Here is a 25305-nt window from a genome sequence, read left to right as displayed (position 1 = left end):
TTTTAAGATTTATTTATTTAAGAGGCAGGCTTAGAGAGAGAGAGAGACAGAGATCTTCCATCACTGGTTCACTCCCCAGATGGCTGGAACAGCCAGAGCTGGGCCCATCTGAAGCCAGGAACCAGGAGTTTCTTCTAGGTCTCCCACATGGGTGCAGGGCCCATCTTCTGCTGCTTCCCCAGGCCATTAGCAGGGAGCTAAGATCAGAAGTAGAGCAGCCGGGACTTGAACCAGCACCCATATGGGATGTCAGCCTCACAAGCATTTGCTTTATCCACTATGCCACTGCGCCAGCCCCTCGGCTTTCTTATCTACAAAATGGAGGTGGGAATAGAACATACCTCCGTAAGTTGTTATTAGTATTAAATAAGTTAATATGTAAAAAAAATTTTTTTAAATTTTTTTTTTTTTGACAGGCAGAGTGGATAGTGAAAGAGAGAGACAGAGAGAAAGGTCTTCCTTTGCCGTTGGTTTACCCTCCAATGGCCGCTGCGGCCGGCGCATCGCGCTGATCCGAAGCCAGGAGCCAGGTGCTTCTCCTGGTCTCCCATACGGGTGCAGGGCCCAAGGACTTGGGCCATCCTCTACTGCCTTCCCGGGCCACAGCAGAGAGCTGGCCTGGAAGAGGGGCAACCGGGATAGAATCCGGTGCCCCGACCGGGACTAGAACCCGGTGTGCCGGCGCCGCAAGGCGGAGGATTAGCCTGTTAAGCCACGGCGCCGGCCAATATGTAAAAAATTTTAGAACCATATCTTGAACATGAGTGTTTGCTACTTTTCTTTCTTTCTTTCTTTTATTTTTTTTTTAAGATTTTATTTATTTATTTCAGAGGTAGAGTTACAGACAATGAAAGGGAGAGACAGAGAGAAAGGTCTTCCGTCCGTTAGTTTACTCTCAAAATGGCTGCAATGGCCGAAGCTGTGCCAATCCGAAGCCAGGAGCCAGGAGCTTCTTCCCAGTCTCCCATGCAGGTGCAGGGGCCCAAGGACTTGGGCCATCTTCTACTGCTTTCCCAGGCCATTGCAGAGAGCTGGATCGGAAGTCGAGCAGCTGGGACTGGAACTGACGCCCATATGGGATGCCAGCGCCACAGGTGGAGGATTAATCTACTGCACCACGGTGCCAGCCCTACTACTTTTCTTTATCTAACTTTCCAATTCATACCAAAGACTTACTGGGTCAGATTAATACATGTGCTGTGTAATTAGAGCTTGTATCATTCAGGGGCTCCCAGTAGGAAATAGTGGAATGCTCAAAATAGGCAAGTGTAAGGCCATTTTATTTATACACATGTACACACAAAGGTGTGAGTACAGAGAAACAACAAAAGACAGTGAAATCAGCCGTATGTGGCTGTTAACCCCTGAGTGTGCAGGGACAGAGTGGAGGAGTGACTGCTGGACCCAGGAAGAGTTGTGTAGAATCCATACCATCAGAAGAACCATGACCTTTGGTTGAGCCTGTCCAAACCTGAAGCTCAGGGCATGGGAGCCCGTTGAGATAGTTCACATAGGCCAGACTTCTGAACCAGATCAGAGTAGAGGAGGTACAGAGTGAATCTGGGGAGGCAAATAAAAGATGTCCAGTACCCAGCTCTATTGGAAATAGACATGGGGGTTATGATCATGCCGTGAACCTTGGGGAAGTTATTTCAGGCAAGATAGACTTCTCCCCATAAAAATAGAAAATAGGCCGGCGCCGTGGCTCAACAGGCTAATCCTCCGCCTTGCGGCGCCGGCACACCGGGTTCTAGTCCCGGTCGGGGCACCGATCCTGTCCCGGTTGCCCCTCTTCCAGGCCAGCTCTCTGCTGTGGCCAGGGAGTGCAGTGGAGGATGGCCCAAGTGTTTGGGCTCTGCACCCCATGGGAGACCAGGAGAAGCACCTGGCTCCTGCCATCGGAACAGCGCGCTGCGCCGGCCGCAGCGCGCTACCGCGGCGGCCATTGGAGGGTGAACCAACGGCAAAAGGAAGACCTTTCTCTCTGTCTCTCTCTCACTGTCCACTCTGCCTGTCAAAAAAAAAAAAAAAAAAATAGAAAATAACAGATGCTTTTTGGTTTTCCCTTACAGTTCTCATTACTATATTCTTAGATTTGCATAATCCCTGGAAGGACATACAAACTCCTAAAAGTAGTTAAGCGCCAGAGTAGACAGGGAGTATGTCTCAGTAGATCCTTTTTGTTGTTTGTTGTTGATTCATGTACTATATTATCAAAAAATAAAAATAAGGGCAGGCATTTGGTGCAGTGGTTAAAATGCTGCTTGGGATGCATCCACATCAAGAGGGCTGAGTTCAAGTCCTGGCTCCACTTCCCATTCCAGCTTCCTGCTAATGTGCACCCAGGGAGGCATAAGTTAGTGGCTCAAGTGCTTGGGTCCCTTCACCCACTTGGGAGACCTAGGCTGTGTTCCTGACTCCTGGCCTCAGCCTGGCACTTTTCAGGCTATTGTGGGCATTTGGGGAGTGAACTAGCAGGTGGGAGCTCTCTGTCCCTCTTTGTGTGTCTCTCTGCCTCTCACATAAATAAATTAAAATGGAAACAAACAAATTTGATAAATAAATTTTTAAGTCATATCTAGAAACCCACAGCATAGTTGTCTGGAACCACAAGGCTTTGGAAACTCATTTCTGTATTGAAATTGAGAAATTAATCTCTTAGGCCAGTTGCCCCCCTAGGCCATGCGAGGTGGGCCCTGTGCTGACTCACTCTGCTGTCTGCTCTCTTTCAGCCTTTCATCCGCTGTAGTTTGCAGTGCAGGGATCTAGTTGATGAAGCCAAGAAGTTTCATCTGAGGCCTGAGCTGCGCAGTCAGATGCAAGGGCCCAGGACAAGGGCTCGTCTGGGTAAGCTGGCTGCTTGGCAGGCTGAAGGGCTGTCTCTCAGTGACTTCTTGCAGGGAGAGTGATCTCAGCATACTTGATAGAACGGAGACCTTCTTTCAGATCTGTTTAATCTTTTACTTTGTCTTTTCAGACCAGTCCCTTTCTCACTCTACACTTTCCTAGAAATTGAGGATGTTTTCCCTATTTTGCCTGACTGCTTAGAGAGTGAGATAAAGGATAGAAGCACGTTGTAAATTGCACGTGTTGTGTAATATGCTGTCACTTTATTTCAGTATATTTTGATGACTGTGAATTAGAGATTATTTTGGGTGCTGTATAATAGGTAGTACACTTCTACCCACCTCTTTCCTTCTCCTTATGTGTGTTTTCCATTCTGAAATGGAAAGAGGAGGAGAAGGAGCCCAGTGCGGTTGAAAGTGTTCTGTCCCACATATACGTATGTGTGTATGTTATATATATATATAATATATATTATATATAATATAAAGTATATATATAAAGATTTATTTGAAAGGCAGATTTACAGAGAGAGGGGAAGAGACAGAGAGTCTTCCATCTGCTGGTTCACTCCCCAAATGGACCAGGCCATAGCCAAGAGCCTGGAACTCCATCTGGGTCTCCCATGGGGGTGCAGGGTCGCAGGCACCTGGACCATTTTCTGCTGTCATCTCAGGGCAGCTGGATCAGAAGTGGATCATCCAGGACTCAAACCAGCCCTCAAATAGGATGCCAGTGTTGCAGGCAGCAGTTTAGCCTGCTGTGCCACAGTGCCAGCTCTCCCCCTATAGTTTCTTAATGGCATAAGCACTGCATGTTCAATGGAGAAATTGTAGAACTACAGAAAAGCAAAAAATAAAAATCTTCGATAATCCCACCACCACCCAAAGACCTCTTTTGTTTTGTTTTTTCCAAGATATATTTATTTACTTGAAAGGCAAGTGACAAGGAAGAGATACAGAAAAAGACATTTTCCATGTTCTGGTCACTACCCAAGTGGCCACAGCAACCAGGTATGGGCCAGGCCAAAGCCAGGATCCAGAAACTCTGTCTTGGACACCCACATGGGTGGCAGAGGCCCAAGGACTTGGGCCATCTTCTGCTGCCTTCTCAGGCACATTAGCAGGGAGCTGAATCAGAAGCAGAGCAGCTGGGACTCAGAATGGGGGGTGTGTCCTCCAACCCTCTGGGCCATAACCCTATCCTCCCAGATACTGCATTGTTTGAGAGGAAACTCTTAGAGAAGTTGTTGCAGGGGCCAGTGCTGTGGTGTAGTGGGTAAAGCCCCCTGGCCTGCAATGCCGGCATCCTATATGGGCACCTGTTCTAGTCCTGGCTGCTCCTCTTCCGATCCAGCTCTCTGCTATGGCCTGGGAAAGCAGTAGAAGATGGCCCAAGTGCTTGGGCCCTTGCACCCACGTGGGAGACCCGGAAGAAGCTCCTGGCTTCAGATCGGCGCAGCTCCAGCTGTTGCAGCCAGTTGGGGAGTGAACCAGCAGATGGAAGACCTCTCTCTCTGCCTCTACCTCTTGCTGTAACTCTGTATTTCAAATAAATAAAATAAATTTTTTTTTAAATAAGAAATTATTGCAGATGGTTCTGTTCTGTTCACCCCTGCTGGATGACAACATGTGTCTCTCATACTATATACAAAGATATTTATATCAACACAAGATAGACTATAGGATTAAATGTGAACGCCTGGAAGAAACTATAGGAAAATATTTGTATAAATGTTGGATGGAATACTTTTAAAAAAAATTTTTTTAATTGTATGTATTTTTGCTTATTTAGAGGATAGAGACAGGGATTATCTGCTAGTCCACTCACCATATGTCCACAACAGATAGGGCTGGGCCATCCCGAATCCAGAACTCAACCCAGGTCTCCCATGTGGGTGTCAGGAACCCAAGCGCTTGATCTGTCTCCCACCACCCCTTAAAGTGCTCATTAGAAGGAAGCTAGAGGGGGCCAGTGCTGTGGCTCAGTGGGTTAACACCCTGGCCTGAAGCGCTGGCATCCCATATGGGCGCCGGTTCTGGTCCCAGCTGCTCCTCTTTCAATGCAGCTCTCTGCGATGGCCTGGGAAAGCAGTAGAAGATGGCCCAAGTCCTTGGGCCCCTGCACCTGCATGGGAGCCCTGGAGGAAGCTCCTGGCTCCTGGCTTCAGATCAGTGCAGCTCCAGCCGTTGTGGCCATCTGGGGAGTAAACCAGTGGACAGAAGTCCTCTCTCTCTCTCTCTCTCTCTGCCTCTCCTCTCTCTGTATAACTGAATTTGGAATAAATAAATAAATAAGTAAATCTTAAAAAAAAAAAAAAAGAAAAAGAAGGAAGCTAGAATCAGAAGTGGGGCTGGGACTCAAACCCAGGCACTCCACTGTGGGATGTGGGTGTGTCAATTGGTGTCCTAACCGCTTATGCCAAACTTCTACCCCTTTTTTCTTTCATTAATTTTAAGATACATGCAACGTAAAATTTATGATTTTAATTTGTAAGTGTAGGGTTGCAGAGTGTTAAATACATTCCATTGTTGTACAGTCAATGTCTAAGACACTTTTCGTCTCGCAGAACTGAAAGCTGTGTACCCATTAAACAACAACCGCCGTCTTCCCCTTCTCTCCCTGGTTCAGAACCTCCAAAGGAGAAAAACGTAGAATCCTTCGAGGTTACTTGACTAGCTCAAAATTTTAAAAACTGCTGGGTGGGCTGGCATTATGGCAAAGCAAGTTAAGCCACCACCTGCAGCGCGAGCATCCCATATGGGTGCCATTTCAAGTCCCGGCTGCTCCACTGCTGATACAGCTCCCTGCTAATGTACCCGGGAAAGCCATGGAAGATGGCCCAAGTCCCTGGGCCCCTGCTACCCACATGGGAGCTCCTGGCCCCAGCCTGGCCCAGCCTTGGCTGTTGCAAGGATTTGAGGAGTAAACCAGCAGGTGGAGAAGCTCTATTTCTGTCCAACTTTTCTTTTTCTCTCTGTCATTCTGCCTTTCAAATTAATAAGTAAATAAATCTTTTTAAAAGACCAAATAGGGGCCGGCACTGTGGGTAAAGCTGCAGCCTGCAGTGCCGGCATCCCATATGGGCACCGGTTCGAGTCCCAGCTGCTCCTCTTCCAATCCAGCTCTCTGCGGTGGCCTGGGAAAGCAGTGGAAGATGGCCCAGGTTCTTGGGCTCCTGCACCCACGTGGGAGACCTGGAAAAAGCTCCTGGCTCCTGGCTTCAGATCAGCTCAGCTCTGGCTGTTGCAGCCATTTGGGGAGTAAACCAGCAGAATGGAAGACCTCTCCCTCTCTCGCTCCACCTCTCTCTGTAACCTGTAACTCTGTCTTTTTTTTTTTTAGCTTTTGTACACAAATGTTTATTTCTCAATTAAACATTCCCTTTAAACACAAGGAATTAATTCTAAATCTTTATAAAGATGAATTAAAAATGAAATCCCTCCAGTATAGTACACGTAATTAGTGTGTTCTTGGTCACTACTGGCATTTACTGTTTAACATCAAAAACAAAGACAGGTTATTTAAAAATCATGCTACTGGATTTCTAGCTCTTCTATGACCAGTTCTATACTGATCTGCAATGTTTAAAAGTTTATATCACCAAACTGAAGCAAGTTTAAGGTGTGAAACAGCTGTGCATTAAACACAAAATAAAAAAATATGGAATGCTTCACGAATTTGCGTGTCATCCTTGCGCAGGGGCCATGCTAATCTTCTCTGTATCGTTCCAATTTTAGTATATGTGCTGCCGAAGTGAGCACTGTCTTTCAAATAAATAAAATAATTATTAAAAAAAAACAAAGTTTCATCTTCAAGGATATTCATTGCAAGGTATATAACCCAAAATTATGAACATCTTAAATGCCTAAGAATATTGTAACAATGTATTTAAAAATGTTGTTAATATCCTTGGAAAAAATATAAAAGTAGCAAGATACAATAAAATATAGTCCCAATTACATTTTAAAATACATATATTTAGAAATAAGACTAGAAGGAAATAATTACTATTTGATGTGTACTTGTTATATAAATATGAGTAACTTATTTTATATTTGTCTATGTGGTCCAAGTTTTTTGTTTTGTTTTGATTTATTTGAGAAATATATCTACACAGAGAGAGAGAGAGATCTTCCATCTCCTGGTTCACTCCCCAAATGGCTGTGCCAGGCTGAAGCCAGGAGCCTGGAGCTCCATCCAGGTCTCCCATGTGGGCGGCAGGGACCCAGGCATTTAGGCCATCTTCTGCTGCTTCCCCCGGTGCATTAACAGGGAGCTCAAGAAGTGGAGCAGCCAGGACTCGAACCAGGGCTCATATAGGATGCTGGCTTTACAAGTGGTGACTTAACTGGTTACATTGTGCCACAACACCAGCCCCTGCTGCTGGCATTTTTATTTTATGTCATTTAACATATTCTTCCATCCCCTGTATTTCTTGCAAGCCAATGATTAGATCAGAAGCTGGGTGAGAGTTGGGTTCATTTTTTTAGGAAAAAAACGAGGTGCTATTCATCACATGAGGACACACGCAGTGTCTGATGGCGACATTGGCTTCTTACCTGATAGTCCAGCAGCCATTGATAACAGTTGTCAGATTCATGGCTTCCGTAGGGGTTTATCTGTGTTTCTTCTCAGCCCTAGTATACTACATTTGCTCTTTTAAGTCCAGGTTATTTAAAAGGCCCAGGTCACTGGGTCTCCTGCACGTCTCCTGAGCACTGAGTTGTCCAAACCCCCGGTAAACTGCTCCGCCTTGAGTTCCGGAAGAGCCAGTGCACAGGTAGGAAGTATCTCATCAGAATAGCCCTCCAGGGGAAGCGGAGGCTGACGGCTCCTCCACAGAATGGAGAAAGACTTTCCAGGAAGTCTTCGTCTGTGGCTACGTGGCAGTTTGGATGAATTGGCAAGGAATGTGATCGTACAGTCGACTCATTGGAAAAGTAAATGATCATGGAAAAGAGATTCTAAAAACCTGCTCCTTGGTTCCTAAGCCTCAACCTTCAACTTTTTTGTGACAAAGTTAGAATGTTCTTTCTCTGTTATTTAAAAAAAAAAAAAGTCCTGCACCGACATTGTGGTACAGCAGGTGAGGCTGGCACTTGCAATGCCATCATCCCATATCAGAGTGCCAGTTCCAGTCCCGGCTGCTCCGCTTCCAATCCACCTTCCTGCTAATGAACTGAAGAAGGCAGCAAGGGTCAGCGCTGTGGCGTAGTGGGTAAAGCCGCCGCCTGCAGTGCCAGCATCCCATATGAGTGCCGGTTAGGGTCCCAGCTGCTCCACTTCTGATCCAGCTCTCTGCTGTGGCCTAGAAAGGCAATAGAAGATGGCCCAGATACTTGGGCCCCTGCACCCACATGGGAGACCTGGAAGAGACTCCTGGCTCCTGGCTTCAGATCAGTGCAGCTCCGGCTGTTGTGACCATCTAGGGAGTGAACCAGCGGATGGAAGACCTCTCTCTCTCTGTAACTGTGCCTTTCAACTAAATAAAATAAACCTTTAAAAAAGAAAAAACATGGCCCAAGTGTTTGGGTCCTGCCACCCATGTGGGAGACCCAGATGGAGTTCCAGGCTTTTGGCTTTAGCTTGGCCCAGCCCCAGCCATGGACATCATTTGGGAGATGAACCAGTGGATGGAAGATCTTTGTCTCTCTCCCTCCATCTCTTCCTCTGTCACCCTGCCTTTTAGATAAAACTAAATACATAGATATTAAAAAGAAAAATCCCCCCGTGTGAGTGCCCATCCAGCCTGGCATGAGCCTGGAGTGCCTGTACCTCCCACCCACAGGTGAGACCTCAGTTATGGCGGCAGCGCCACCCGGGTAGGTCAGGATGCTGTGGTGATGTGTTCAACCTGGCCTTCCAGAGTTTTAGTGTTGGCCACAGGTAGGCTTCAGAGCTGCAGTCCTCAAGAGCTAGAGCCTCAGACAACAATGATCTCTTCCTAGGCAGTCTTGTATGGAATTCCTGTTTGCAATTGCTTCTCTCAGCCACATCAGACAGGGCGTCCTGGAACTGCTGCGTGCACTTCCCTGGGGGTGGGGACCCAGGCCGGGGTGATGAGGTCACCTGTCTTTTTCTGCCTTTGTCCTTAGGAGCCAATGAGGTGCTTCTGGTGGTTGGGGGCTTCGGAAGCCAGCAGTCTCCCATCGACGTGGTAGAAAAGTATGACCCCAAGACTCAGGAGTGGAGCTTTTTGCCCGTAAGTGAGGGGGTGGTTTGTGGGAAGAGAGCTTCAGCGTGCTCAAACGCTGACCCTGGGTTGTAACGAGTCCAGCTGGAAGAGCAGAAAGGCCCACAGGCAGCGTGATGTTCTTACCATCACGGCGTTGTCTGTGCACGGAAGATACTCAGGGAGCCGAGGTCCTGACTTTAGAGTTAGGCTTTAGAAATAAATGTCTGTGGCCCTGTGTCAAATGAAATTCAGCTCGTCCCACTGGTCAAGTGCCTGTGTAGGTGCCTGCATGACTCCCAGCATGCTTCATTGTCATGCTGTGTTCTACTGAACTCAGTGTTAAATGGGGTGGGCATTTGGTGCACTGGTTAAGATGCCACTTGGGACACCCACATCCTCTGGCAGTGCCTGGTTCACATCTCAGCGCTGCTCTGTATTCCAGCATTCTGCCCAAGTGCACCCTGGGACGAAACAGTTGATGACTCAAGTCCTTGGGTCCTTGCCACCCATATGGGAGGCCTGGGTTGAGTTCCTGGCTGCTGATTTCTGGCTTTTGGCCTGGCCCAGCCCCAGTTACTGCAGGCATTTGGGGAATGAATCAGTAGATGGGAGGTGTCTCTCTGTCAGCCTTTCATATAAATTAAACAAATAAATGAAACTGTTGAAGATTATTAAATTGAACTCGTGTTTATTGAACTCAGAAATAAGTTCATATTGTTGAATGCAGGATAATTTCTGAAAAAACATGGAACTTTTTTGATCGATCCTCCTCCTACTCTTTAGGGCCTGTGAATTCTGGCCCTTTGATTAGCAACATGGGAGAACTTTACCAGTCAGTTAGCCCAGGGCCTCTGGAAAGGAAAGAGACAAAGTCATTAAGTCTTGAGGCAGCTCGGGAAGAGGCAGCTGTGCCGCGGGCCTGCGTCTCCAAGCATAGCGCAGCAAGCCTTGCATTCAGTGGACAGTGGAGGCCACGTGCACAGGAACCAGTGCCTCAGGGAAGACTGGTGGTGGCAGGTGAAGTGACAGAGATGTGCGTGGATACGCACAGCGGCTGCCGAGAGCTGCAGCCCCAGACTCACCTGCCGGAAATGCTGTGCACCTCTTCTCCCAACCCGTAGAGCATCACGCGGAAGAGACGCTACGTGGCCTCAGTGTCCCTCCACGACCGGATCTACGTGGTCGGGGGCTATGACGGCCGCTCCCGCCTCAGTTCGGTGGAGTGTCTGGACTACACGGCGGACGAGGACGGGGTCTGGTACTCGGTGGCTCCTATGAACGTCCGCCGAGGCCTCGCGGGAGCTACCACCCTGGGAGGTAGGTAGGTTGGGTGCGCAGGGCTGTACGTGCCGGATCAGGGTTAGGAACATGAAACGTGGAGGAAAAATTGGTAAGGCCACATGGTCCTTTTTGCCCTAGAAATATCAGTGTTACAGAAGCTGTCAATATTTGTGGATATTTCAACACTGACTGCAAAGTTGGTAAATTCCAGTACGCTGGCTGGGGAACTGGTAGTGGGCGTCTTCCTACAGGCTCCCATGTTGGCCTCAGACACTCTGAAGGATTTCATCATATTCTGTTCCTTTTACATGTCTTGACCATGCTGCCTTCCTTGTCCAGAAGACATAATTAAACATTTTGCTTTTTGCTCCCAGGCATTTGAAGAACCTGTGGAGAGTTTGTAGAGGAAAGAGTCCTTGGAAATCTGTCGCTCTCTCAAAGTCTACGATGTGTTCATTCTGAGCAGATATGATCTATGTCTCCGGGGGCTTTGATGGAAGCAGGCGTCACACCAGTATGGAGCGATACGACCCAAACATTGACCAGTGGAGCATGCTGGGAGACATGCAGACAGCCCGGGAGGGTGCCGGCCTGGTAGTGGCCAGCGGAGTGATCTACTGTCTAGGTACGCAGCCTGGGGTGCAGGAGCGGGAGGGAGCTCCTGCTGCAGCCTCTGGCTGCGAGTTCCTTTTGGCCAGAATGAAGTTCATAGACTTCCTGCAGTGAAACCCTGGTCTGTGTCGGAATGCGTCCCCTCGGCTGGGCTTCTCTTTGCTTGTGAGCGGCAGTCCAGCTCTGTGTGTGTGCAGTGTATTAGAACTGTGGGAGTGCTGGAACCGTGAAAGAGCCGGCTGAAGCGCTCGAGAAAGGCCGGCTGGGAGAGGCTGCAGCACTTACAGTTCTTTCCGGAATGGTCTCCACTCTGTCTTCCAGGAGGATATGATGGCTTGAATATCTTAAATTCAGTTGAGAAATACGACCCTCATACAGGACACTGGACTAATGTCACACCAATGGCCACCAAGCGTTCTGGTAAGACCAGTGAGATCTGAGGACGGGTAGATGGTGCGCATGCAGTGGTGGTGTGGTCCCAGCACAGGGGGCAGCAAGGCAGGTTTCACCGCTGACCCCATGTACCTGACCCCGTGTAACAGTCAGCCGCCGGCTCCCTCTTGTCTCTGCTCTCTGGAGACCAGGACACCAGTGACTCTCACTTTCAACTAGATGATAAACTTGAGGGCAGCACCCCTCTTGTTTTATTCATCTTTTTTTTTTTTCCTTTATTCCTTCCCTGAACTACCAAGTACAGTTTTGTTTGTAACATGTGTTAAATACTATGTGCGAATTGCCTTCTCGGGGCCAGCGCTGTGGTGTAACGGGTAAAGCCGTCGCCGTGGTGCCAGCATCCCATATGGGTGCCAGTTCAAGCTCAGTTGCTCCACTTCCTATCCAGCTCTCTGCTATGGCCTGGGAAAGCAGTGGAAGATGGCCCAAGTCCTTGGGCCCCTGCACCTGCATGGGAGACCCGGAAGAAGCTCCTGGCCCCTGGCTTCGGATCGGTGCAGCTGTAGCCATTGCAGCCAATTGGGGAGTGAACCAGCTGATAGATCTCTCTCTCTCTCTCTCTCTCTCTCTCTCTCTTTCTCTCTCTCTCTCTCTCTGCCTCTCCTTCTCTCTGTGTAACTCTTTCAAATAAATAAATAAATCTTTAAAAAAAAAAAAAAAGAAATGCAGTCGCTAGTGCATAGGAACAGAAGAGTAGCTCTTCACCGAGAGCTTCTTGTTTGTTTATTTGAAAAGCAGGGTTATAGAGAGAGAGGGAGAGACAGACAGACAGAGCTCTTTCTTCTGCTGGTTCACTCCCCGAATGGCTGTAATGGCCAGTACTGGGCCAGACCAAAGCTGGGAGCTAAGAACTCCATCCAGGACTCCCATGTGGGTGGCAGGGGCCCGTGTTCTTGGGCCATCTGCTGCTGCTTTCCCAGGCACATTAGTAGGAAGCTGGATCAGAAGGGGGACAGCCAGGACGTGAACCGTTGTTCGTAGTGGATGCCGGCTTCACAGGTGGCAGCCTAACCTGCCGCACCGCCCCGCCGAGAGTTTGTTGGAGTGGAGGGCAGAGCTGCAGGAGGCACAGAACACTGAGCAGATCCTTGGTTCACTTCCGGGTAAAACGTGCTCCGCGGCCATTGTCACCGCTCCTTTGCCCCTGTCACCTCACTGCCTCCTTTTCCTGTCCCTTTCTCCGAATGAAGAGTGGGGTCCGACTTAATGCGAGTGAAGAAGGGGACCATTGCAGTTTCATCACTTCAGGTCCTGGCTGCAGAGTTTGCACACGGGATAACCTGTGCTGGACCAGATTATTCTAGGCCTGGCCGAACCTCCTCCGTGTCCCTCATCTACCCTAAAATTCACCCAGCCATGAGTGACCACGTTTTGTTTCTGAACCTCAGAGCCGAGGCTTCGTACCATTCATTTGCTAATACCGTCTTTTCCCCCAGGTGCTGGAGTAGCCCTGCTGAATGACCATATTTATGTGGTGGGGGGATTTGATGGTACAGCCCACCTTTCTTCTGTCGAAGCGTACAACATTCGTACGGATTCCTGGACAACTGTCACTAGTATGACCACCCCACGATGCTATGTAGGGGCCACGGTGCTTCGGGGGAGGCTCTATGCAATCGCAGGGTGAGGATTTAGAAAGCAGGCCAGAGTCGTCATCCATCCAGGGCAAGTCTGGGGGACCCGGTCATCAGTCGTTGGTGGATGGAGACAGGGTTTGGGCTGGGGGAGACAGCTCCAGTGACAACCTTTAAGGAACCATTTGCGTGGGGAGAGACAGAGAGTTCATTTCTTTCTCTCCTTTGTCCTCCTTAGATACGATGGGAATTCCCTGCTGAGCAGCATTGAGTGCTATGACCCCATCATCGACAGCTGGGAAGTCGTGACGTCCATGGGAACCCAGCGCTGTGACGCTGGTGTGTGTGTCCTCCGAGAGAAGTGACCACTGTTGGTGCTCCAGCCAGAGCCAGTGACTGGTCCGAGGGACAGTTGCGGAGAGTCAAGGATCCTTTCCAGAATGTCTGGTTCTCACTGTGTGAACAGGGTGACTACAGGCACCAGTGCCATGATGGTTGTGCTTATTTGACACACACTCCCCCTCGTGCTGGTAGTGGACCCTCAGCAGGTGGGTGACGGATAGTCAAGGGAAGACCACGCACAGTGTGTGGCTGTGAGACCAGATCACCTGCCCCTCTGGTCTGAGGAGCGCTTTCTTGTCGCTTCTAACTTACCGTGTGCTTGGGAGAATATATATATGTTTTGCCTCGGATATTGCAGAGTTGAGGTGCCTGTGGCCACCTAGACATGGACCGTATCCAGCCTGGGTGGTGGGAAGGATACGGGCTTTCTTCCTCCAGAAGCAGGTATCTTTGTAACCTACCGGTAGCTAGGGACAACGGAGCTCCATCCTGGAGGGAAGCAAAGGAGAGAACCCTGGCCAAACTGGGGGCCCCAGGAGAGAGGGATCTGACACGCTCTTAGCGCAGCAGGGTTGCTGTTTGAGAACCGAGTCAGAGACAGGGAGGCAGCAGAGCTCAGTGGACTGGGTGTGAGCCCAGGACACCGCTGAGGAAGGGCCGGGAAGCCTGGCAGGACGGATTGTCCTAGAAGGACCTTTTTGCTTGCCCAGGGTTTTTGTAGTGTTGTGCATCTCAGCACTGGAAACAGTAGCAGAGTGAACGCCTTGCTGGGCTGAGAGGAGCTGGCATCGATGTGGGAGTTTGGTGTACCCGGGGACCACTAGAGGTACCTGTGATTTCACAGTCTTCCTGCCGGGCGCACCTGGCCGCACCTGGCCGCGTTTGTCTTGAATGGGTGGAGTCAGGCCCTGCCACACTCTTACACTTCCACACTATTTATTTGGGGAGGGGCAGTCGCCTCGTCGTCCAGCAGCCGATCACTGCCCCGTTCTTTTAAGGGCACACTTCTCCCAGGGAGTGGACTTCACTGCTGTGTTGGGTACATTTACCTCTCCCTAGAGTGGACTTTATTCATCCCGGGACAAGGACAAGTTCTTTTCTTCGTTTCGGTACCTCTGTGGTCACCATCTCAGAGCCGCCTTCCAAGGCTCGCTGCGTCGTGCGGTGAAATTCTTGCTTTATGTATTGTGAGTGTGGGAACGTGAAAACCTAAGCCAGGGGGCCCTTGCCCTCCGCTTTGCAGCTCCATTTCCCCCCTCTTTTCCTGAGCTGTATTGACCTACAGAGTTTATTTCCTTTGTATTTTTTTAAGAAAACATTAAAAAGCAACTGTGTCAAATGACTTCACGAGAGTTCGTGGCTTATCAGCTGTGCCTTCAGCAGGCATTTTGGGGGACCGGGGGTAGGGATCAGCTGCAGGTCCCATCTCAGCGTGTTCACCTGGTGTGTTTGCCACCAGCTCTGCTGCTAGTCCCGGGTAAGAGGTAGCCACTGCCCCGGCAGGAGGTTCTCACCACATTTATCTGGATGTGCCGAATTCACTGGCTGCTCTCGCACGTGAAGTGGACTGGGAAACCAAAGGAAGTAAACAAGATGCAATCTTGAGCTCGTTTAGCGCCCACCTGAACTGCAGGGTTCCCATCGGCCTGGTCATTTTTCTGTGCCTCGATTTATGGCGTGTGATACACGCAGCTGTACGGGACAAGGCCCACAGAATCGCAAAACTGATGTTCCCAGGGCGGAAAGGAGGAAGGGCCCCAGAGGCGGTGATTTTCCCGGAAGAGGCCGCCGGCCTCAGCTGCCCCGAGAACCAGTGCCTGCACAGTGCGGCTCATTCCATCTCAAGAGGAGGGCCAGGGCCAGGCAGGGGAGGGGGAGGCAGTGAGGTGGAGATGGGAGGACTGACGGCGAGTTTCAGGCCACACTGAGAGGTGGTTCATAAACTGCAGCCGCAGGATTCTACAGCAAAGTCAGCATAGGAAGCTCACTGCCGCTGTCCACTCCTCCCTCTTGCTCACCTTCGTGTGTGTGTGCACACCCCTGGTTTGGTGCTTCCTCCTGTTTTCCCAGCTCCATAACAGGCAACCAGCCACTTAGTTACCTAACCTAGGAAAGCTGTCACTGTCTCGTGTCGTCCCTGTGACAGTACAGACATCCAGTCAGTTCCTGAGTTCCACGTGGTTTTCTCTCTATTTGTTCCGGTCCATTGGTATGCCTGCCTTCCCTCTGCTGGAGCCCTGTATCTGTCGGCTGGACTCACGAGAGCCTCCTATGCCTTACCTCCGCCCTTCTCCCCTCTTCCACTCTACCCTCCATTTTGTCATCAGTTACCCTCCTCAGGCAGATAGGACCATCGTGGTACTGAACGGCAGCAGGGGGGCAGGCACAGTGGGTTAAGCCCCTGCTTGGCCACCCACACCCCTTACCGGTGCCTGGAGTTAATTCCTGCCCCTGCTTCTAACGTGCACCCTGGGAGCTAGCAGGTGATGTTCAGTACTTGGGTCCCTGCCATGCACACGGGAGACCTGCACGGAGACCCAGGCGCCTGCCTTTGCCCTGGCTGAGCCCTGGCTCTGGAGCCATATGCACCATGGGTAAGCGGGGAGTGAATCAGTGGGCGGAAGATATTCTCATTCACTGTCACTTTGCCTTTCAAATAAACTTTTCAAAAAAGATTCTTTTGGGGCAGGTGGCATCATGACACAGCAAGCTAAACTGCCACCTGCCATGCCAGCATCCCAGGTTAGAGCACCAATTTGAGCCCTGGTTTCCAATTCAAGTCCCTGCTACTGTGCCTGGGAAAGCGGCGGAGGGCGGCCTGAGTGCCTGGGGCCCTGCCGTGCACAGAGGAGACCTGAGTGGAGCGCTGGGCCCCTGGCTTTGCTCTGGACCAGCCCTGGCTGTTGTGGGCGTTTGGGGAGTGCAGCAGCAGATGGAAGATAACCATATTTCTTTCTCTGTATTATCCCCCCCTTTCGAATGCTTATTCTTTTAGAAAAGTGCAATTTTCAGTAAAAATGAACAGTTACTTTTAGCCCGAAATTCCATGGATCTTCACTGCCCACATTATAAAGTTCAAACTAGCAAGACGTTGGCCCCACGGTGAGCTAAGCCCTTTCCACCTTTCTGGTCCTCACTCCTCCTGTACTTCCCCTTCGTTCGTGCATAGACTGCGCTTTCCTGACGGTCCTAGCCTTTTAAACCCTGCCCGATGGCACCTAGGTAAAGCGCTGCTTAGTTCCGCAGACAGAATTACTCGCGCGCTGGTTCTCTCACGTGGGCTGTGTCCTCAGGTACAAAGTGCCAGCCCTATCCTCCGTGCCTAGCGGGCTGCTAGCCATGGGAGTAACGAAGAGGCTGGAGGAGAAACATGCACATGGGGGTGACGGACCCATCAGACGTGGACCCTCGTAGTCGGCTTCCTCTGCCCCCTTGAGGAAACCCCCGGCGTGCTGCCGTGCAAGCCGGAGCGGGCAGACTGACCCGGAGGAACGAGAAAGCGTGGGGTCCTGACGTGACAGCACCTAGGGCCGTGGGCCTTCACCGCGTGCGCTGGGGACGGAAGAGGGCGGATGACTCGGCAAGCTCCTGACCACTTCAGCTCTGCGGCGCAGTCAGCGGCCACTATGACCGCCACAGACGCCAATCAAACCCCACGCCATCCTTCCCGTCCCGGAAAGGCACACGCCCCTCCAGTGGTTTGCTAACGCGGCTAAAACCTGCTGTTGACAGTGTCCCCATTCACTCCTGGACCCAAAGAACTCAGGAGTGAAGGGCATCCCGAACGCTTTCTCTAGGTCTTAAGGGAAGCCCACTGATCAGCTGGGCAGGGAGGGAGGACTTGTCGCTGGCCCCTGTCACAAAGCCAAGCCGACCCTCGGGCCCGACCGTGAATGAGCGCGCCTGCGCAGTAGCGTCCAGGGCGGCGCAGGGGACGCCGGCGCAGGGGGCGTGGCCGTCCGCTCCTCGCCCCGCCTCTACCCAGCCGCGCCCGCGCAGTCCGGAAAAGCGAGCGGAGACAGCGCCTGCGCAATCGTGGCCGAGGAGGCTGTGGCGGCAGCGGCAATGGAACCCGCGGAGCAGCTGAGCGAGTTAGTGTCAGCCGAGGGCCGAAACCGGAAGGCGGTGCTGTGCCAGCGTTGCGGCTCCCGGGTGCTGCAGCCAGGAACCGCTCTCTTCTCCCGCCGACAGGTAGGGAGGCACGTTAGAGGCGCCGACGCCCGCACCCTTTCCCACAGGGGCCGAAGCCGCCGGCGGCTTAGTCCCGGCTCTCCGACTTCCGGAGACCGCGCCCCTCCTCGCGCTGCCCTTAGGCCCCGCCCCCAGGCTCGAGGCCCCGCCTCTCGCAGAGGCTCCGCCCCTGGGTTGCCGCCGCGCGCTGGCTGCAGAGCGCACGTTCCTGTGCGCTGCCCCCTGCCCAGCGGTGGCCATCGCAGCCCTCCGTCCGAGCCTTGACCCCGGGTCTGCTGCCCCGGTCCTGCCTGGCCCTGGTGCGTGGCCCGCAGGGGCCCCGCTGCAGCCGCGACGGTGCCATGCGGTTCCATCCCGCGTCAGCGCCACCCGCCGGACCTTACCGCCCGGTCCCCTTCCTGACCGGCGACTGCCGGCTCCGCAGCTGCCCGAGAAGGTGACGGAGCCGCCGCTGCGGCCGAACGCCTTCCACGGCCAGGAGCAAGCGCGTCCCGCGGGCCCTGCGTCCGTGGGGTGCGGGCTGGCATCCTGGCGCGTCCGTGGGGTGCCGGGCTGCCGAACTGGAAGTGGGTCTCGAAGACGGACTTGTTTTTCATTCCACCACCATCACCCCAAGGGAGGAAAATGGGAAAAGATAACTAAGGTAGATTTTTTTTATTGAAGACCAGCATAGTCGCAGGAAAGTGCAAAGGGTAGTCTAAGTGAGCCATGTGCATGTCTTGTCCCTTAGAATGATCTTTTGTGAGATCTGTTTATTCGAAAGACAGGGTGATGGAGATCTTCCATCCTGTTCACTCCCCAGACGGCCGCCATGCCGGGGCTGGGCCGGGCCACAGCCAGAAGCCTGGAACTCCACCCGGGTCTCCCACGTGGGAGGCAGGGCCCGAGCCCTTGAGTTGTCACCTGCTGCGGCCTCCCAGGAGCAGTGACTCCCCTTAGGCTGTCAGTCCAGTTTGAAAATTATTTTTGAAATTGTGCCTCATCCGGATTGCCAGACTAGCACACTGAGCCCTGGAGATGATTCCATTAGCATTTGGGAGGCACAGAAGGGGGGGTGGGCAGGGACAGCAGCGGCCAGGTGAGGAGCGAGGCAATGACACCCGGGGCAGCTGTGCGTGTCCCCTGCCCCTGTGGGGACAAAGCTGTTGTGTGTGACAGAGGCTTTCTCCTGATGATTGGGAAGATGTAGATGGAGGGCGGGGCCAGGATCCTGGGGCTAACTCTCCACATTCCGGACAGAGGTGTTCTGTATTCCTTAGGAATGTGATGAACTAGATCAAAGTTAGGGGCCTGCACTTGTTCTCTCGACAGATATTTGAATTTCTGCCAATGGGTTCAGACCCAGGTTCGTTCTTATTTATTATTTATTTACTTATTGGATTTATTTACTTCTTTGAAAAACGGAGTTACAGAGACAGAGAGAAAGGTCTTCCATCTGCTGGTTCACTCCCCAAAAGGCCACAATGGCTGGAGCTGGGCGGATCTGAAGCCAGGAGCTTCTTCCAGGTCTCCCACGCAGTGCAGGGGCCCAAGGACTAAGGCCATCTTCTGCTGCTTTTCCAGTCCATAGCAGAGAGCTGGATCGGACGCGGAGCAGCTGGGACTCAAATCGACGCCCATATGGGATGCCGGCACTGCGGGTGGCGGCTTTACCTGCTTCGCCACAGCGCCAGCCCTGACCCAGGTTCTAGTCTGAGCCCTGGTGATGCGGGAATGAGCCGGGAAGGGAAGCTCCCTGCCTCCGGAAGCTGAGGTTCCAGTGGAGGGAGACCCCTGGCGGGGAAGCCGGGTCACTGAGGTCATTTCAGACAGTACTAAACGTCAGGGGCTGCGGGAAGAACCTGTTAGGGGAGCACTGTGTGCGCTCCCCGATGGGTGCTGGTTTCAGCAGTGTACACATGAGCCGCCATGGACCAGGCTGCGCAGCTTAAACAGCAGGAAAGCCCTTTAGGGGGCGGACATGCAGTGTGAAAAGTTTACCCCAACGCTTCGGTTAGAGAAGCCCTCTGATAACCCAGGAGTTGGTCGTGCCAAGAGCTGAGGCAGGGACTGTAACCGTAGTGGAGTGGGTTAACTGCTGCTTGTGACCCCAGCATCCCACATTAGAGTGCCAGTTTGAGCCCTGGATGCTCCACTTCTGATCCAGCTCCCTGCTAATGCACCTGGGAAAGCAGTGGAGGATGGCCCAAGTGCTTGGGCCCCTGCCACCCCCATGGGAGACCCAGATGGAGTTCCTGGCTGCTGGTGCTGGCCTGGCTCAGCCCCGGCTGTTACAGCTATTTGGGGAGTGAGCCAGCAGATGGAAGACCTCTTTCTGAAGGCCAAGTGGACTTGTGCTGATGGAGGAAGAAAAGGTGGTGTGGTTGATGCATAATGGGTCGGGGGACACCAGAACCAGTGAGGGCAGCCGGGAGCCACTCACCCTGCAGGTTTGTAACTTAGTAAGAGGGCCCCTCTCCCTGCCCCCTTGCAGATGGCCGCTAGGGGGCAGCGCAGCAGCGAGGGGCCAGCCCAGCTCTGTTCTCCTCGTTCTCTGCCTGCAGCTCTTCCTACCCTCCATGAGAAAGAAGCCGGCGCTGGCGGACGGCAGCAGCCCCGAGGGCGACCTCCTACAGGAGCACTGGCTGGTCGAGGACATGTTCATCTTTGAGAACGTGGGCTTCACCAAGGACGTGGGCAACATCAAGTTTCTGGTCTGCGCAGACTGTGAAATTGGACCAATTGGCTGGCACTGCCTAGATGACAAGAACAGCTTCTATGTGGCCTTGGAACGGGTTTCCCATGAGTGATGGCGGGGCGGGGCCTCAGCCCCACCCCGGCTATAAAAGCTGCTCCCCACAAGAACTGGCGGTTGACCCGTGCGTCGTCTGCCGCCTTCTGGGTAGGGGTCCCCGCTTCCCCAGGCCTCAGGTGCATGCCTCCTGCTTCCTGTCCCCTCCCCCGCCCGTCCTGACGCTGTCCCGCCCCCTGCTTTCTCCTCGGCTCTGCTTTACCCTGGGCTGCCTGCTTGCTGTCGAAGAGCAGCCTTCAACCCACGCGACAAAAGGTGCTCAGGGGCCGGTGGTCTGAGCTCCACCTTTCTCTGCTCATTCAGGAAGCCCCGCCCACACGGGCCCCAGAGTGACTTTGTCGGATGCCTGACTGTGTCGCTAGGGCAGCTCTCTAGGGCATTCACAGACTTGTGCATTGAAGCCTCTGACAGGCAGACATGGCTGCTTCCCTTCAGCTCTTGGGCTTCTCAGCCTGGCAGGCACCCTCAGGAGAGCTCGGCCCTGCAGTTGGCTCAGTGTCTGGGCGTGGGGTTGGGGGTGGGGTGGAGGACTTGAAAGGAGCAGGCCTGTGCCAACGCCGTGGGCTGTGTCATCCGCAGAGGCGCCGCCCTTGTGCGCTCCTCATTTACTGAGCCCACGGGGCACCATACTCAGACTTTGAGGGCCGCTGACTGCCGGCCCAGGATCCACGCTCGCCGTCAGCCTGCCCCTGCTGGCGCAGCCATGGGGCTCCTCCCTTCACCCCGGAGCTGCCTCCGCTCCCCACGGGAGGCAGAGCCTGGGCAGGGGGCAGCCAGCCCGCTCCCCTGGAGCCGGAGTGAGCTGAGATGCCCGTTCCAGCAGCTGCAGGGAGCGGCCCCTCGGGGCACAGAACCAAGCAGCAAAACCCAGTCGGTGCTTCCTGTGCCCCCGCCTCACAAGCCGAGCGTTTCTTAACTGTAGGCTTTAGCTTTTCTTTTATAGTCACAGGAGTGGCACCGGTTCATTGAGGTGACATTTAGAACCGGTGTGCAGTTTCGCCTGCAGTTCCGCCACGCCGCGGCGGCCGCGTCCTTCCCCGGGCTTTTCTCTGTGTGCGTGTACAGGAACGTGTCCAGTGTTTCTGAAAGCAGACAGGAAACCAGGCTGTAGTCTTCTGTAACTTGCCTTTAATAGCAGAGGGCGGAACTCTCCCCATGTCAGCAGGCAGTCGCCGTGTACCCCAGCGCTGCTGGTGTTCCTGTGAGCTCTGTCATGTATGTAGACAACCCGCCAGGTTGATTTCACGTGCGGCCTTGTAGCTGGATCTGCCCCCGCCCTGGGCTGCTCCCCGCGTGTGTGTGCGGTGGGAGGTGGAGCTGCAGGGCTCCCTGTTGGTGGCTGCGCCCTGGCTGGCACACGGTCCTCGGCGGGCCTGTGCCCACCTCCAGCAGCGTCGATGAGCTCTCGTTTCTCTGAACCCCTTACTAACATGGGGTATTTATTATCCTTAGAATACTTGGCCACTTTACCCAGAGGGAAGAAATGGTAACTCATTATTTTAATTTGCATTTATTTTCTTTCTAATGAAGTTTTATATACACTTAATCAGTTTGTATTTCCTTTTTTGAGAATTGCCAAACATGTTGTCTCAGTACCCAAAAACACCGAGTGGCTCTTCTGCCACTTTGGTTGGATTTGAGGGCAAATAAAGGGGTTGCAGCAGCGGAGAATCGCCCTGCGCGTCTTTGGGAAGAAAGCGGAGCCTTGGGCTCTGGGTCTGTGGGCTAGGAACAGTGACAGCGCGCTGAGGACAGTGTCAGCTCTTCACTCTTCCCCGTGCAGGCCTCGGCGATGTGCGTGCGTTTGCTCCCTGTGCCACGGTGGGCACGGATCCCTCAGGCTTGCTGCTCTGAGCATGGAAACCTGCAGTTGCTATCAAGGAGAGCAACTGATTTTAGCCAAGGCCAACTCTACAAAACTGACTTGGCTTAACACAAAAGCAGAGGTGGCCAGGGGTGTGCAGACGTCTCTCATATCATTAGCACATCGTGTGTGAGGCTGCTCCCAGAAATGGGGGGGTGGGTAATTGGCACTGACCATCCCACTGAGGACAGAGAGAAAGGCTGGACAAAATATGTTAAAAATCTGTTTGGGAAACTGGCACTGTGGCTCACTTGGCTAATCTTCCGCCTGTTGTGGCTGCACTCGGGGTTCTAGTCCTGGTTGGGGCACCGGTTCTGTCCCGGTTGCTCCTCTCCCAGTCCAGCTCTCTACTGTGGCCCGGGAAGGCAGTGGAGGATGCCCCAAGTGCTTGGGCCCTGCACCTGCGTGGGAGACCAGGAGGAAGCACCTGGCTCCTGGCTTCAGATCGGCCATAGCAGCCATTTGGGGAGTGAACCAACAGAGGGAAGACCTTTCTTTCTGTCTCTCTCACTGTCTAACTCTGCTTGTCAAAAAAAAAAAAATCTGGTGCCTGGTGTTGGGGCATAGTAGGTAGTAAAGTCACTGCTGACAACACTGGCATCCCGTTTGGGCACCAGTTCTAGTCCCGGCTGCACCACTTCAATCCAGCTCCCTGCTAATGGCCTGGGAAAGCAGTGGAAGATGGCCCAAGCATTTAGGTTCTTACTACCAGCGTGGGAGATCCAGATGAAGCTCCTGGCTCCTGGCTCCTGGCTTCGGCCTGGCTCGGCCTTGGCTGTTGCAGCCACTTGGAAAGTGAGCCAGCAATGGAAAATCTCTCTCTCCCCCCTTCTCTGTAACTCTGCCTTTCAAATAAATAAATAAATCTTTAAAATAAAAAGATCTGTTGGAAGGCATCAGAAAACTGATGTGATATTAGGGATTCCTAGGCCAGGATCCTGAAGAGATGGAGGCCCTGGGAGGTGGGCCCAGCGTGGGGCCCCCTGTGCTTCTGGGGGCACTTGCAGCCGGGGAACCGGTTCAGGGGCTCAGGAGTGACTTAGCAGCCTCCCACGTGGGCAGAATGTCAGGTCAAAGGTTAGCCCTGACCTTGGCTGCAGCCCTTGGTCCTTTGCACCCCAGGGACAGGGTGGCTGAGAAGGTGGAAATAGGTTCTTACAGGGAACTACAGCTCAGCTTCCCGGTACCTCACTCACTGAAGTCAGATTAAGGGGACCCCAGAGCAGTAGCTGCCCCAAACCCTTGGCATAAGGAAGCATAAACCCATTCTAGAGGAAAATACTGTCCTATTGTGTTATTGCTGCAGACCACTTTGGTAATATGATATCCCATATGCCGTGAAATGTAACCAGCTGTTACATACTGTACACCTGTATCAAATTATGCTCCTCCAGGTGTTCAGTGGTGTATCTATTTAAAACAATCTAGTACCTCCCTTAAAATTTGTAAAAGTGTAACCACACCTATGAGACAGGATAATACGAAAACTAGCAGGGCCGGCCCTGTGGTGTATTAGATTAAGCCTCCACCTGCAGCACCGGCATCCCATCTGGGTGCCCGTTTGAGTCCTGGCTGCTCCACTTCTGATCCAGCTCCCTGCTAATGGCCTGGGAAAGCAGCAGAGGATGGCCCAAGTCCTTGGGTCCCTGCACCCATGTGGGAGACCCAGAGGAAGCTCCTGGTTCCTGGCTTTGGATCAGCCCAGCTCTGGCCATTGAGGCCATTTGAGGAGTGAACCAACAGATGAAAGACCTCTCTTTCTGCCTCTGTCTCTCAAATAAGTAAATAAACCTTTAAAAAAAAAAAAAAAGCTAGTAAAACACACAATAGAGATGTCAGAGTTTTCAAACACAGGTTTCAGAATAACTGCTTTCTCTGTTCAAGGAGAGAGGTAAGTTTGGGAATTACAGCAGATACCTAGACATAAAGAAATAGTGACTTCTCAGGCCAGCATTGTGGCATAGCAGGTTAAGCTGCCACTTGCAGTGTTGGCATCCCAGCTACATTGCTTCTGATCCAGCTCCCTGATAACACAGCTGGGAAAGCAGATGGTGGCCTGAGTACTTGGGCCCATGTCACCCCCCAGGGAGACGGACAGGGAGACGGACATGGAGTTCCGAGTTCCTGGATTCTGGCTGGCTGGGCTCCAGCTGTTGTGGCTTTCTGGGCAGTGAACCTGCACGTGGGCCATTCATTCTCTAGTAAATCCTTTTTTTTTTTTTCTTTTAAAGATTTTATTTTTGAAAGACAGTTACAGAGAGAGGTAGAGACAGAGAGGTCTTCCATCCACCGGTTCACTCCCCAGATGGCTGCAATGGTTGGAGCTGTGCCGATCTGAAGCCAGGAGCCAGGAACTTCTGGGTCTCCCATGTGGGTGCAGGGGCCCAAGGACTCGGGCCATCTTCTGCTGTTTTCCCAGGCTGTAGCAGAGAGCTGGATCGAAGAGAAGCATCCTGGTCTCGAACCAGCGCCCATATGGGATGCTGGCGCCTCAGGCCAGGGCGTTAACTCACTGCGCCACAGTGCCAGCCCCTAATAAATCCTTTAAAAAAAAAAAAAAAAAAAAAAACTTTAAAAAATAGTGAATTTTAGAGTTTAGAAAAATCCCATGACCAAAATGAGTTCAGTGGAAGGCTGTAACAGCAGAGGAGCCACAGGTGAGCAGTAGAGAACCAGGAGCCAGCTGAGCTGGCAGCCTGAAACCTGGACAACACTACTGAGAGAGAGTAAGAGGGAACGGATCTCTGGGGCAGAAAACTGCTGCCCGTGGGCCAGACCCAGTCAGCCAGCACCTGCTTGACCAGGTTCAGGAGCCTGTGGCTAGGACGCTGATAGAAGCATCTGTATATTTTCAATTCTATCGAACCCCACAAAGCCTAAAGTACCTGCTATTGAGAAGTTTTTTTGGAAAGTGAGAGAGTGAGCACCCACTCCCTTTTTCACTCCCCGCAAATGCCTGCAACGGCAAGCAGGGACCCCACAGCTCAATCCAGGTCTCCCTCGCAGCTGGCAGAGACCGGAGCCATCGCCTGCTGCCTCCCAGGGTCCGCACTAGCAGGAAGCAAGACTCAGGAGCAGTGCTGGCACTCAAACCCAGGGACTGTAATGTGGGATGCAGGTGCCTTAACCAGCGTCTCTAACCACCAGGCCAAACACCCCGGCCCCCTTGGGTAGT

At 52.5% G+C, this 25305-nt stretch overlaps 2 protein-coding genes and 1 non-coding gene across 8 annotated transcripts in view; 2 read left to right on the top strand and 1 right to left on the bottom strand.

Annotated features, from left to right (window-relative positions):
* Positions 1–14620, top strand: part of KLHL12 (kelch like family member 12) — a 32264-nt gene extending 17644 nt beyond the window's left edge. For 4 of the 6 annotated variants that reach the window (XM_062211612.1, XM_062211615.1, XM_062211614.1 and 1 more), the window contains exons 6-12: positions 2733–2847; positions 8943–9049; positions 10144–10339; positions 10770–10928; positions 11237–11335; positions 12805–12991; positions 13181–14620. In XM_062211612.1, coding sequence (XP_062067596.1) covers positions 2733–2847; positions 8943–9049; positions 10144–10339; positions 10770–10928; positions 11237–11335; positions 12805–12991; positions 13181–13307 — 990 coding nt within the window. In that variant the 3' untranslated portion in view covers positions 13308–14620. The remainder of the gene's footprint in view (positions 1–2732; positions 2848–8942; positions 9050–10143; positions 10340–10769; positions 10929–11236; positions 11336–12804; positions 12992–13180) is intronic. The other 2 variants (XM_062211616.1, XM_062211617.1) reach the window with 2 other exon arrangements.
* Positions 6502–6608, bottom strand: LOC133774017 (U6 spliceosomal RNA). Its single transcript, XR_009867998.1, has one exon. It is a non-coding gene; the product is annotated as a U6 spliceosomal RNA (small nuclear RNA).
* A 2681-nt stretch (positions 14621–17301) lies between the features above and the next one.
* Positions 17302–21929, top strand: RABIF (RAB interacting factor). The gene is made up of 2 exons (XM_062211611.1): positions 17302–17475; positions 20019–21929. Exons 1-2 carry the CDS (start codon positions 17350–17352, stop codon positions 20262–20264), a joined length of 372 nt encoding a protein of 123 aa, XP_062067595.1. The 5' UTR covers positions 17302–17349; the 3' UTR covers positions 20265–21929.
* The last annotated feature ends 3376 nt before the right edge of the window (positions 21930–25305 follow it).

Source organism: Lepus europaeus, chromosome 14, assembly GCF_033115175.1.
Source record: "Lepus europaeus isolate LE1 chromosome 14, mLepTim1.pri, whole genome shotgun sequence".
NCBI lineage: Eukaryota > Metazoa > Chordata > Mammalia > Lagomorpha > Leporidae > Lepus > Lepus europaeus.
Note: the sequence above shows the minus strand (reverse complement) of the source record. Positions and strands in the feature narration are given on the sequence as shown.

Coding starts and splice junctions, on each gene's coding strand:
- RABIF (XM_062211611.1), top strand. CDS start 17,350: ATGGAACCCGCGGAGCAGCTGAGCGAGTTAGTGTCAGCCGAGGGCCGA. Junction 17,476..20,018: donor CTCTCTTCTCCCGCCGACAG/GTAGGGAGGCAC, acceptor CTCTGCCTGCAG/CTCTTCCTACCCTCCATGAG.